Source organism: Hypanus sabinus, chromosome 3 (assembly GCF_030144855.1).
Source record: "Hypanus sabinus isolate sHypSab1 chromosome 3, sHypSab1.hap1, whole genome shotgun sequence".
NCBI classification, from domain to species: Eukaryota; Metazoa; Chordata; class Chondrichthyes; order Myliobatiformes; family Dasyatidae; genus Hypanus; species Hypanus sabinus.
The window spans coordinates 145425010-145439409 of NC_082708.1; the positions used below are offsets into that span (position 1 = coordinate 145425010).

The following is a 14400-nucleotide window of genomic DNA, read 5'->3' on the forward strand; positions in this document are numbered from 1 at the left end:
CACATACAATTTAAGGTGGTACATAGAGCTCATATGACTGAGGATAAAGCTATCTCGTTTTTATTCAGATATATCTCCCTACTGTGACAGATGTAATAATGGAGAAGCCTCATTAATTCATATGTTTTGGTCCTGCCTGAATCTTAAAAAATATTGCAAGGAAGTTTTTCAAACTTTTTCCTTACTTTTTAAAGTCAATTTTAAGCCTAACCCTCTGATGGCCCTATTTGGTATTGTTGCAGGACAAAATATTAAGTTGAAGGCATCTAATTTACATATTTTAGCCTTTAGCTCTCTTATAGCTAGGAGGGTGCTTTTGTTTAAATGGAAAGATGTTCTTCCTCCTCCTCACGCTCAATGGTTATTTGACATTATGTCATATTTAGATTTAGAGAAAATTCGTCGTTCAATTTCTGAATCTCGTCAAGACTTTCAAACACTGTGGGGACCTTTTCTGAATTATTTTCAAAACCTTCAATTTATTGTTTAAACTCAGATGTTGGCTATTATTCATTTTTATTATATAAGAAGGTATTTGCCTTCTTTTCTCTGTAATGGACTTTACCAGCTTCGGTCTTGGTAGGGGTTAGATTTTTTTTCATTTTGTAATAAATTAATATAGTTTAATATAACTATTATATAACTTATATGAATACGGGGTAATGTAATTGTTATGAACAGATATATGTAACTGGTGGTTTTCTTTTATCTTTTCTGACCTCTTATATACACTTTCTTGTATTCTGTATTCCTCTGTGTAGAAACTAATAAAAATATTGGAAAAAGAAAAGAGCTGATCAAAGGCAGCAGCATAGGTGTCAGTGCAGACGAAGGGCCTCCCCTTCTCAGTGAGCTGTTGCAGGGAACTGGCGATATTGGCGAGGTGCTTAATAAACTGGCAGTAGTATGATGTCAGCCCAGGAAGCTGTAAACCTTGGAGACATTGCAGGATTTGGGCCATTCCCTGACCTCCACCATCTTCTCAGGGTCCATCACCATGCCTTCCACATACATCAGGTGCCCCAGGAGCTACATCTACGCAGCGGGCAGCATCTTGTGGGGTTGTGGCACAGCTTCGCCTGGCGGACAGCAGCAAAGGTCTTTCCAAGTTCCGCAGGGCATCATCAAAAACACTGGCATGCACCAGGAGATCGTCCAAATAGGTGACACAGCGACTCCACCAAATGTGAGCCAGCACCCTCTGCGTCAGTTTCTCGAATGGCTGGGGTGTTGCAAAGGCCAAATGGCATTACCAGGAAGTGCCACAACTGTTGATCAATGGGGAAGGCAGTCATGGGCCAGGCCATTGGGGCCAGTTTGACATGCCAATGCCAATGCTGAACCAGGTCGACCCACGACACAGTCCAGGGCAGCATCAATTTGGGACAGTGGGTAGGAGTCGGTAATCACACATTACTGCCACAACCTATCTTATATCCTGACCAACACCACTGGGGCTGCCCACGGGCTGTCAAAGGGCTCAATGATGCCAGCCACTGCCAGCTCTTTGATTAGCTGCTCTGCTACCTGGCATTTAGCGAGAGCCATGCGGTGGGGCCATTGGTGAAAGGGCTGGGCGTCCCCAGTGTTAATGTGGCGTTGCACTGCCCCGTGCATCTGCAGTCCTCATCCCTGGCTGCGAAGATATGGAGGTGCTGGTCCAGGAGGTCCTTCAGGCCCCTCCACTGGTCCTGATCCAAGCCCTTGCTTCTCTGTTGCCTCAGCTCTCGCAATGCCCGCACGGTCTCTCTGGAGGGTGCCGCAGTAGCGCTGCTGATGTTGTTGGGCTGTGCTGATGCGGTTATTGACATCAGGGGCCAGTGAGTTGCACTAGGGTGGCCATTGGTCATTGTTGCTGCGCCCACCTGGTCCGTTTTCTGCAGCTGCCCTGCCAGAGAGCCATGGCTTCAGCACCGAGGCAGGGTGTCACTCCCGGCACATCCACACAGGGCTCCCAGTGGGACAACGGGTCCAGGCCGATGATGCAGGGAGCTCCAGATGACAGCTAGCCACACCTCGTTTGCCACTGCAACGTGCAGCCACCACTTACCTCTCTTCACCGCACAGCCATCGGGGACCGTAGCCAGCTGGACTGATGCCGTTGTCCTTCTGGGTGGAGATGGTTGGTCCACGTTGGTGAGGGTACCGGATGGATGACGATGATGGTTGACCCCACACTCCTACCAATTCACGGCATCTGATGCCCTCCGCCACGCAGTCCACCCAAGTGGCCCACCCTGGGATCTGATAGTGGAGGGATTCTCAAGCAGCGCTTCCCTCATGGCACTGCCTGCTCGGCATTTCCCAGTGGCTGTGCTGGGCTGTGGCGTGGCACTGGTGTGGGGCAGTTCTGGGCTGTAGTGGTAGCAGAGCTAACTTGTGGCACAAGGCAAGGTTGGTGCGGCGCTGGTCATACCTGTCTCACGGGATCCTCCTTGTCAGTTACTCCTCCACCTCGGTGATACAAGCAGAGGCTTATGGCGTGTGGGTGACACTGGAACACCTTGGGGGTCTAGATGTTAGGTGAACAGGCTGCTGAAGGTGCTCCGGCATCAGCGCCTTTGCAACAGCGTGGAGGTCAAACTCTTCCTGGGACGCAGGAGGGTGGGCCGTGCTGAGCACAGTTACGGAGATCTGCTGCGAATGCCACGAGATTTCACCCATGTGATGCCATCTAAAACCCGGTTCTTCCTTCGTTGCTTCTTCCGATGGCCTCTGCTCGAAATGCTGCTACAAGGGCCCTGTAGTCACGCTGCTGTCAGCTGGCGTTCGGTTGACGTACCCCTCCAGCACCAGAGCAAGGTGCACCACCGTCTCAGTACGTCTCCACCCATTGTGTCATTCAGCAAGTTTGATTTGTGCTAGGTAAGGCTCCAGGTGGCTGGTACCATTGTATCTGGAGAGCTTCAGGATGGACCTTGTGGCATTAATTGCTCAGGCCTGTTGGTCTTCCTCTTGCTCTGGCAGCACTGGCGGTGCCTGCCATGTTGCCTACCCTTCCATAGCTGTGGCGTCTTGGGTTCCCCGGTGTGGGCCGCGAGGGAGGCAGGTGATGTGCTCTGCCGAGTCAACTGGGTTGGGGAGCCTGGACAAGCTGGTCCCTTTGGGGTTCCCTGGGAAGACATGATACTGGGGTCACTGGTCCTCCGTCCGGGTTGGTGTCCTGTCTTGGGGAACCCGGTGTAGGGGAAGCATACTGCTCGGGCTTCGTGAGTGGCCTAATTCTGCTCTTATGGTCTTATCATTTGTCCCATTTATTCTTTGCAATTGATTTAATCATTCCTGTCTGCCCCTTCATTGATTGAGCTGTTGTGTGACTGGACTCTCAAACTAATTTGATAGCATTCTGCCATAAATTATAAAACACTAGAGATTCTACAGTTTCTGGAAATCCAAAGCAACACACACAAAAAGCTGGAGGAACTCACCAGGTCAAGCTGCATCTATGGGAAAGAATAAACAGTCAGCGTTCCAGGCCGCGGCACTTCCTCAGGACTGAAAAGGAAGGGGGAAGAAGCCAAAATAAGAAGGTGGAGAGAGAGTAAGGAGTACAAACTAGAAGTTAATAGGTGAGGCCAGATGGGTGGGAGTGGAGGGGATGAAGAAGCTGGGAGGTAATAGGTAGAAAAGGCAAAGTTAACAGGGGGGTAGAGTGGGGAATTGGAGAAAAGGGAGGGTGGGGGAGTTATCAGAAGAGGATGAAATCTATGTTCTTGCCATCAGGTTTGGTGCTGCCTAGACAGAGGATGATGTGTTGCTCCTCCAACCTGAGAGTGGCCTCATCATGGTAGAAGTGGAGGCCATGAACCAACAAGTCAGAATGGGGATGGGGATTGAAATTAAAATGATTGGCTACCTGCTAGGAAATCTTGCTTTTTGTGGGCAGAGCAGAGATGCTCAATAAAGTGGACCTCCAATCTATATCAGGTCTCAGCAATGTAAAGGAGCTGCATCGGGAGCACTGAATGCAGTGGACGACCTCAACAGATCTTCGGGTGAAGTGCTTCCTCAGCTGGAAGGACTGTTTTGAGGCCCTGAATGGAGGTAAATGAGCAGGTGTGGCACTTTTTCCACTTGCATGGATAAGTGGTAGGAGGGAGATTAGCGGGGAGAGACAAATGGACAAGAAAATTATAGAGAGAGAGCCCCCAGTGGAAAGCAGAGAGTTGGGGGAGGTAAAGATGCGTTAGGTGGCACTGTTTCGTTGAAGATGCCAAACTGTGTATTCATTTCCGTAGATGTTGCCTGATTTGCTGAGTTTCTCCAGAATGTTGTGTGTGCTGCCATAAGTTATGTTATTTCCACTAATATGGTCCATTGACTGCCTCAATTCCTCCTTTGATCTCTCTGTATATTATTATTTTGGCGTTTTGTCACTCTTTTTCCTTGTTCAAAGACAATAATTTGTTAGCTCCTTGATAGATATAATGTACTTCTTCTAGCACAGCTTTTCTGCCAATTTCAAACAAAACACCACAGTCTAAATTGATGCCCCACCCTTCACAATCTGGAGGGCTGAAATATAATTATGTTCCAGCACATTCCTTGCAGTTAGCATCATTTCTTAAGCATCGAATTAATTCAATTTTTAACGTAATATAAACAGCCTTTGAAACGCTTTTCCATTATACTAACAATATTAATGTGTTAAGAGAGGCTGTTTTAAATTTAAATATTTTACCATTTACTTAATAAAGACCGAAAAGGTTGGAAATACTCAGCGAGTCATGAGGTAGCTATAGTGTTGTACAGCATAGAAATAAGCCCTTCAGCCCACCATGTTCATGCCAACCTCTACATGTGCCTGTCTAAAGGCTGTAATTGTATCTGATTCCACCACCTCCACATCACCATTATGAAAGATGAAGTGTTAACCATTTTAAAGTGCATGAAGGTAGATAAAATCCCTGGGCCTGACTAGATGCATCCTATGACTCTGGGAAGCAAGGGAGGAGATTGCTCAGCCCCGGCAGTGGTTTTTGTGAATATTTTAGCCAGGGGTGAGGCACCGGAAGACTGGAGGGTGGATAATGTTATGCCTCTATTTAAGTAGGGCTAAAAAGACAAGCTGGGAAACTAGAGGCTGATGGTGGTGGGAGATTTACAGGAAGAGATTCTGAGAGATGGGATGTATTTTCAATTGGAAATTTAAGGATTGACTAGTGATAGTATGTCTTTGTTTATGAAAGATCATGCCACTCAAATTTGATTGAGTTTTTCGAGGGGGGGCCCAAGAAATTTGCTAAAGGCAAGGCAGTAGATGTTGCCTACATGGACTTTGACAAGGTTCCGCATGGCAAACTGATCCAGAAGATTAGAATACAAAGGATTCAGGGCAAAATAGGAAAACTGAAATCATAATTATTTTTGATTAGAATTATTTTGAATCAATGAATTTCAGATCAGTGGTATGCTGCAGAGATTGGTGATGGATCATAGAAACATAGAAAACCTACAGCACAATACAGGCCCTTCGGCCCACAAAGCTGTGCTGAACATGGCCCTACCTTAGAAATTACACCTTAGTTGTTAATTTTATATATATATAAATTAATGATTTGGAAGAGACTATAGGTGGCATGATTAGAAAGTCTGCAGATGACACCAAAACTGGTAGTGCAGTGTACAGTGAAGAAAGTTTATAGCAGGATCTAATTCAAGTGGGAAAATTAATGAGGGAATGGCAGGTGCAACTTGTAATAGGCAAGACTGAAGTGATGAAATTTGTAGTTAAACCAGACAGGACATACACAGTGAAGGGCAAAACTCTGGTGAGTGTTATTGAACTATGAGACCTTGGGGTACAAGAATGTAGTACCTTAGCTATCTGTGTTGTCACTTCCAAGGAACAATGACTTGAATCCTAAAGTCCCTTTGTTCATCAGCATTTCTTAGTAACCTACATCCTACCCCTATTTGACTTCCAAAAGTGTATTTCTTCTCAGCTGTTGGGATTAAATTCTATCTGACAAAGTTCTGTCCAACTTCCCACCTGATCTATAATATCCTGCTGTAGTGTAACATAACCTTTCTTTCAATCCACGACACTGGCAACTGTCATGTCATCCCCCAAACTTAACAATTGTATCTCCTGCATTCACATCCAAGTTGTTAATATACATCACAAGCAGCAAAGGACCCAGCCCTGATTCTTACGGTGCACCATTGGTCACAGGCTTCCAATCAGAAAAGCATGTTTCCACCATTAAACCAGATTTGAATCTGTTAACACGAGGAAATCTGCAGGTGCTGGAAATACAAACAACAACATATACAAAATGCTGGTGGAACACAGCAGGCCAGGGAGAAGCGCTGTCAACGTTTCGGGCCAAGACCCTTCGTCAGGACTGCTCAGCTACCTCCTCAAAAAAACTGAATTTAAATAATGAGGCAGGGTTTTCCCTGCACAAACCCATGCTGACTGTCCCTGATCGGCCCATGCCTTCGCAAATATACATTAATCCTATCCCTTAGAACTTTCTACATTAATTTCCCTACCATGTTCTCACAAATTGAAAATGGGAAAACAACTGTGTATTGAGTTGCATCTGGGGAATGGGTGGAGAGAACACAGGCAATGTCAATGATTAAGTAGAAACAGCGTTATACTGGTGACACGGTGCTCTAAGTGCCATCCAATTATGAGGAAGGGCAGTGACTGAAACAATAACAAACAGTCTCAGTGTTTAATTACCCCAATTTGCATTCATCCTATCACGCAGTCAGTTACTACTGTTTATTTGACTAATTGTTTTTCCCATTTGATTTGAGTTGTGTTTAGTGAAAGTAATTGAAATTTTAATTTGAAACATAAACATTAAACATTGAGTAGCAACTGCCAGATGTTGCAGAAAGACAGTTTCATGGACTTTGGAACTAAAAAAAATACATATTCAAAGTTTTGAGTATAAAGGTTGGACTTCATGTTGCAGCTGTACAAATCTTGGTTGCGCAATACCGGCAAGCGGCCAAAGTGCTATACCTGCCCACTCACCTCCTCCCTCACTTCTGTTCAGGGCCCCAAACAGACCTTCCAGGCGAGGCAACACTTCACCTGTGAATCTGTTGGGGTCATCTGTTGTGTCTGGTTCTCCCAGCGCAGGCTCCTCTACACTGGTGAGACCCGTCATAAACTGAGGGACCACTTTGCTGAGCACCTCTTCTCCATCTGCCAAAAGCGGAATTTCCAGGTGGCCAAACATTTTAATTCCAATTCCAGTTCCTATTCTGACATGTTGGCCAAGGCCTCCTCTTGTGCCACAATGAGGCCACACCCAGGGTTGAGAAGCCACACCTATATTCTGTCTGGGTAGCCTCCAATCTGATGGCATGAATATGGATTTCTCCTTTCAGTTAAAAAAACCACCTCCTCCCCTTTTATTTTATTCCCTTCACTGGTGTCTTACCTCTTCTCACTTGCCTATCACCTCCCTTGGCTCCACTCCTCCCTCTCTTTCTCCTATGGTCCACCCTCCTCCCCCATCAGATTCCTTCCTCTCCTGCACTTTATCTTTCCTACCCACCTGGCTTCACTTGTCATCTTCTAGCTGCCTCTTTCCCTGTCCTCCACCTTTTTATTCTGGTGCTTTACCCCTTCATTTTGAGTCGAGAAGAAGGGTTGAGGCCTGAAACAGCGGCTTTTTATTCATTTCCATTGATGCTGCCTGACTTGCTGAATTCCTCTGCAACACACACAAAATGTTGGAAGAACTCAGCAGGCCAGGCAGCATCTATAGAAGAGTCAACAGTCATCGTTTCAGGCCAAGACCCTTCATCAGGACAGGAGGAAAAAGATGAGAATTCAGAGTGAAAAGGTGGGAGAGAGGGGAGGAAAAAAATACCAGGTAGTAGGTAATAGGTAAAACCAGGAGCGGAGGAGGGATGAAGTAATGAGCTGGGAAGTTGATTGGTGAAAGAGATGAAGGGCTGGAGAAAGAGGAATCTGATAGGAAAAGACAGAACGTCACGGAAGAAAGGGAAGGGGGAGGAGTACCAGGAGGATGGGTAGCTAAGGTGAGAGAGGGAATGGGGAATGGTGAAGGTAGGGGGCATTACTGAAAGTTTGAAAAAACGATGCCTTCATGTTAAAGGCTACCCAGACAAAATATAAGGTGTTGCTCCTCCAACCTGAGTGTAGCTTCATCGTGGCAGTAGAGGAGGCCATGGACTGACGTGTCAGAAAGGAAATGGGAAATGGAATTAAATGGGTGGCCACTGGGAGATCCCACTTTTTCTGGCGGTTGGAACATAGGTGCTCGGTGAAGCAGTCTCACCGTCTATGTCAGTCCATATCAGGAGCACTGGATAAGTAGATGACTCCAGCAGACTCACAGGTGAAGTGTCACCTCATCTGGAAGGACTGTTTTTGGCTTTGAATGGGAGGAGGTGTAAGGGCAGGTGTAACACTGGTTCTGTTTGCAACAATAAGTGCCAGGAGGGAGATCAGTGTGGATGGATGACTGGGCGAGAAATTTGCATAGGGAAGTAGAACGTGGGAGGAGGGAAAGATGAGCCTGGTGGTGGGATCCTTTTGGCAATGGTAGAACTTCCAGAGAATTATGTGCTGGACGTGGAGGCTGGTGGGGTGGTAGGTGAGCTCAAGAGGAAACATATCCCTACTGGGGTGGCACGAGGGTGGGGTGAGGGCAGACGTGCATGAAATGGAACAGATGTGGTTGAGGGCAGCATTGGTGGTGGAGGAAGGGAATCCTTTTTCTTGAAGAAGAAGGACATTTCCTTCGTTCTAGAACAAAAAGCCTCAACCTGAGAGCAGATACGCCACGACAGAGGAATTGGGAGAAATGGATGGCATTTTTACAAGTGACAGGGTGGGAAGAGTCCAGGTAGCTGTGAGAATCAGTGGGTTTATAAAAGATATCAGTATAAAAGCTGTCTCCAGAGATAGAGACAGAGAGAGATCAAGAGAGGGGAGAGAGGTGTTGGAAATGGACCAGTTAAATTTGAGGGCAGGATGGAAGTTGGAGGCAAATTTGATGGAGTTGATGAGCTCCACATTGGTTCAGGAAGCAGCACCAGTACAATTGTCAATGTAGCGTGTGAAAAGTTGGGGAGTAACATTAATGTAGGTTTGAAACGTGGACTGTTCCACTGGAACATAGCTGACAAAAAGGCAGGCACAGCTGGGACCCACGTCAGTGTAGCAGAGTGATGCAGTGGAAGCAAGCTGGGCCCACAACACAGAGGTCGATGTATCAAAACCATCCTCTTGACAGCATCAATTTCCCTCTCTGCTGAATTCCTCTAGCATTTTGTGTGTGTTATTTGGAGTATTGTGTGCAGTTCTGGTTGCTACTCTGCAGGAAGGATGAGAGTGAGAGAGAGAGAGAGAGAGAGAGAGAGAGAGAGAGAGAGAGAGAGGGAGAGAGAGAGAGAGAGGGTGGAGAGGGAGGGAGAGAGAGAGGGGGAGAGAGAGAGAGAGAGAGGAGAGAGGAGAGAGAGGGAGAGGGAGAGGGAGAGGGAGAGGGAGAGAGAGAGAGAGAGAGAGATCAGAATGTTGCCAGGAAAAAGGAATAAGGAATAGGAGTATAATTAAGCCATTTGGCTCATCAAGTCAGCTCTGCCTTTCAACTACAGCTGATTTATTTCCCCTCTCAACCACTTTCTACTGCCTTCTCCCTGTAACCTTTGATGCCGTTACCAATCAAGAAGGTATCAACTTCCGCTTTAAATAAACCAAATGTCTCGGCCTCCACAGCTGTCTGTGGCAATGAATTCCCACCCTCTGGCTAAGTAAATTCTTCTTTGCCTCTATAATAAAAGGATGTCTTTCAATTCTGAGGCTGTGACCTTTTGTCCTAGCCTCTCCCACTATTATTGGAAACATCTCCTCCATGTCCACTCTGTCTAAGCCTTTCAATTTTTAGTAGGTTTCAATGAGATCCACCCTTATTCTTCTGCCTGTGAGTACAGGCCCAGATCCATTAAATACTCCCTGTGCATTAACCCTTTCATTCCCAGAATAAGTCTCGTAAATCTCTGGACCCTCTCTAATGCCGGCACATATTTTCTTAAATATGGAACCCAAAACTGTTTTCAACACCTTATAAAGCATCATCATTACACCCTTGCTTTTATATTCTAGTCCTCTCGCAATGTATGGTAAAATTGCATTTGCCTTCCTTACTACTGACTCAACCTGCAAGTTGGTCTTTAGGGAATCCTGCAATAGGACTCCTAAATTCCTTTGCACCTCCAAATTCTGAACTTGCTCCCCACTTAGGAAATAGTCTATGCCTTTATTCAATGCAACAAAGCGGGTAACCATTCACTTCCCCACACTCTATTCCTTGCCCATTGTCTTGTAGCTATAAGAAGAGGTTGGATAGTCTAGAACAAAGGGGGTTGAGGAATTAACTTACAGGGATTTATAGTATAGAGTAAGAGGGTCATAGATAGGGCTGAGAGAAAGACTAATTTTTTCCCCCAGGGCAAGAAAGTCTAGAAGTTGTGGCCACACATGAAAGGTGAGACAAGAGAAATCCGAGGTTATCTGGAATGAGTTACCAGAGGAGATAGGAGAGACTGATCCAATCAGAATTTTTTTTTTTGTTTTTGAAGATACAATTTTATTTCTCATTAAGTTCATTTTTCTAAGAGACATTATTTTCCCAGGGTGTATTATCAGAGTACAAAGAAATAAAGAGTTATCTGTTTTATGCTGCAGCTTTTTTTTTTGAAAACTTTTTTTATTGCATTTTTAAGTAGTTACAAAATGATAATTTTTCAAAGGTATTTGTACAGCTACTTGGATAGGAAAGATTTAGAGAGACATGAACCTAATTCAGGCAAATGGGATTAGCATAGAAAGGTATCAGGCATGACATGGATGTGGTGGCCTGAGAGGATGCGTTTCTGTGCTGTATGATTCTACAATTCAACGAGCATGCTGGAACATGCAATGACTGAAAACCTGTATCAAAAGAGAATGCTGAAAATACTCAACACATTAGGCAGTATCCAAGGGGGAGAGAGGAAAACGGTGTTAATGCTACAACCATATGACCTTATAACAGAACTTGCCAATGCCGATAAAAACAGGAAGGACTGGATATTTGAAAAGTGTTGCTTTCAGTATTAACTATGTACCCAATCAAAAGATGGAAGTCAAGTTGCTGGAGCTTATGTTGAACCTTGAACGACACTATAGAGTACAGAGTGGAAGTTTGCTGGAAAGTTGATGTGACAGCCTTCTGGAGGCTTGGGCTGAATGGAAGTGTTCTGTGAAGTAGCCAGACAGTCTCCAATCTCCAACCCACTGCCCCAGCACCCACATTACTAGACCTACACAGTCCTGAACTAATGCGCTTTGTGCCACTGAACCTATGAACCTATTCTGAGACGGAAATGTTAATATTACAAGTTAGTGTTTCAATTGCAGTGCATTCCACTTTGAGAGTACGTTAATAGATAAAGCCATGTTTATTACAGCTTCTTGATGAAACGTCGACAATGCTTCTCCCTATAGATGCCGCCTGGCCTGCTGTGTTCCACCAGCATTTTGTGTGTGTTGTTGTTTACTACAGCTTCCTGTGTTTCGTGCAGAAAATACTAAGAGTTTGCAACTGAACTTACACCATGTACTGCGGGCAGATAAGGCTTGCTAATGAGAATGAAAATTAATCTTTAAGAAATTAACTGAATTCTCAGACAGTGAAAAAATTAAGTATTGCCATTGCTCTAGTTTCACAGATAATCACTACTGTCACTTGTTCTTTCTAATATTTTAGCCTAAGGGACAGCCACAAAACTATTTGCAGACCTTAAGTGACTCTTTGGAGTGCCGACAGGAACATTGGAACTTCAAAGAAATGAATGAAGGTGGAGATCCAGCCAGTAACACACATGCAAGTATTAAGACATGATCCTGCTCACTAAAGCCGTCCATTACTTTCAATTCTGCTGCAGGTTCTTTTGTCAATTTATTGTGGAGGGTGTTGAACCTTAAGGCATATTCCAAGGGACGAAAAATATGTTACCAGGATGTTGCCTGGGCTTGTGGACCTAAGTTACAATAAGAGGGTGCATGGTATAGGACTTAATACCCTGGAACATAGGAGATTTATATACCTGTTAGAGGTATATAAAATCATGAGGGGTGAAAGCACATAGTCTTTTTCTCAGAGTGGGGTTGCTGAAGTCAAGATAGCATATGTTTAACATCAGAGGCAAGAGATTTAAAGGAGATATCAGGGGCAGCTTCTTTATGCAAAGGGTGGTGTATATTTGGAATGAACTGCCAGAAATATTGGTTAGGTGGGCATATTAGCAACACTTTACAATAATCTAGGAAGAGCCACAATCAATAATTCAGAAATAGCTTCTCTCCCTTCATCAACAGATTTCTGAATAGTCTATGATCCCATGAATACTCCCTCGTTATTCCTCTTTTAAAGTACTATTTATGTATTTTGTTGGTGCTGGAAGCATGGTATCACTTGCGGACTGCCCCAGCACATCCTTGGACTGTGTTGGTCATTGATGCAAATGACACATTTCACTGTGTATTTCAATATTCGTGTGACAAATAAAGCTAATATTTATCATTTCTTTATTCAGAACTTAAAGAAATATTAATTTCATTTCATCTAGTCAGTGGCTTTGGAATGGAATTGCAGATTAGGGCTTATGTGGCTGAACTGAAGAAATATAGGTCTAAAGGTAAAACTTGCACAAAATGCAACAAAGTAGAATGCATAGAAAGAACATGTTGGTTGGACGAAAATAAATGGAGTGTGCGGGCAAAGATAAAGATAAAAAGTCAAGTTGCAGTTTCAAACAGAACAATAGCCTGCATGCTGTTGAGGAAAAATCTGATAATGATGAGAGTGACAGTGTTAAAAAGATTAAAAGATTATGGGCTCAGAGCATGATGCTGTAAGTGTGAATTCTTTAAACCAAGCATCACTTACTATGGTCACACCATTAACAAACAAGTATTACAGAAGTGTGCTGAAAAAATTCAAGCGGTGGTGGATGACCCACAGCTAAAGGACTTGTCACAGTTCTGGTGCTTTTTAGGATTTGTGAATTCCTATAACAGGTTCCTGTCAAACCTGGGTACTGGGTCCCATGAAATGCATTCCATATTCCCATAAATAGTAAACTATTTAAGAACTTTTTTAAAAGCTATTTATTAATGCTTTTTGGGAGGGTGATTTTAGATGCATATCATATTTATACTGAGTTAAATACTGTATGTAATTAGTTTTGCTACAATAAGTGTATGGGACACTGGAAAAATGTTGAATTTCCCCTTGGGGATACATAAAGTATCTATTTATCTATCTATCTATTCATTTTGTACACGAAGGAATAATTAATGTGAATTTCCCAGAGCTAGCATTTCAAAAACAATTTAATTTGCGTAATAAAGAAAGTTAAAAAATGTAAACTTTTTATATTATTTCAGCTTCTGTCTTAAAATTGTGTATGTCATTCTTTACTCTAGTATCCATAAAATGTTTAATCAGTTAACATTGAATTAAATCTCTGGTTTGCTGTTGATGAGAGTTGATCAATGCGATGGGTAGTTCAGTTTGTCTGATGAAACCCTGTGGAATGGCTGTCTGGTACTCACCACAGTCTGGATAGGCCAATTCACTTCTGACAAATACGTGATCCCTGCCAACAGTTTTCTTTGAGCCCTTGCTTGTGGGAGAGGGAGCCTGAACTTGTGAGCTTGTAGCCTTTTGGGACTTTTTGGCAGATTGCAGTCATAACAATCTATTAGGCATTCAGCAAAGGCCAATAAAAAAAAGCAAGGTGTAAGCGGAGTGCCCATTGTGTGAGTGGCCAGCGTTTGAGTGGTGCAACTTTGGCTCACAAGTTTTGGGCAAGAAGGGATGAAGGCTCTAAATAAGTTCTAGTAAGTTTTGTTTTACTCTTTTCTTTGTCTATTAGTACATAGCTAGTGTGGTGAGAATGGGTTAGCGGTATGTTCTATATGTAAAATGCAGGATCTGTGGGTGACCTCCACTCTCCTGATAACTACATCTGCATGAAGTGCATTAGGCTACAGTTCCTTAGAGAACTTGTTTAGGAAATGGACCTGCAGCTGGATGACCTGCAGAATAAGGAGGTGAAAGAAGGGAGCTACAGGGAGTCAACCCTAAGTTGCAGGGGCCAGGTACTTGGGTGACTGTCAGAAAAAGGAAAGGCAGCCAATGCATAGTACCTCTACGGCCATTCCCCTCAATAATAAGAATTGTATACTGTTGGGAGGGGTGGGACCCACCAGGGGGAAACTGCAATGACTGGGTGTCTGGCACAGAGTCTGCAAGGGGAAGAGAAGAGGAGAGCAGTACTGCTAAGGGATTCCAGAGTTAGAGAAGCAGATTCTATGGATGTGAAACATAGATTTAGATGGCATGCTGCCCTCCA

The 14400-nt window shown here is 44.2% G+C and overlaps 1 protein-coding gene across 5 annotated transcripts in view; it reads left to right on the top strand.

Annotated features, from left to right (window-relative positions):
* Positions 1–14400, top strand: part of LOC132391738 (uncharacterized) — a 99492-nt gene that overhangs the window by 39484 nt on the left and 45608 nt on the right. For all 5 annotated transcript variants that reach the window (XM_059965298.1, XM_059965301.1, XM_059965302.1 and 2 more), the window contains exon 6: positions 11748–11864. In XM_059965298.1, coding sequence (XP_059821281.1) covers positions 11748–11864 — 117 coding nt within the window. The remainder of the gene's footprint in view (positions 1–11747; positions 11865–14400) is intronic.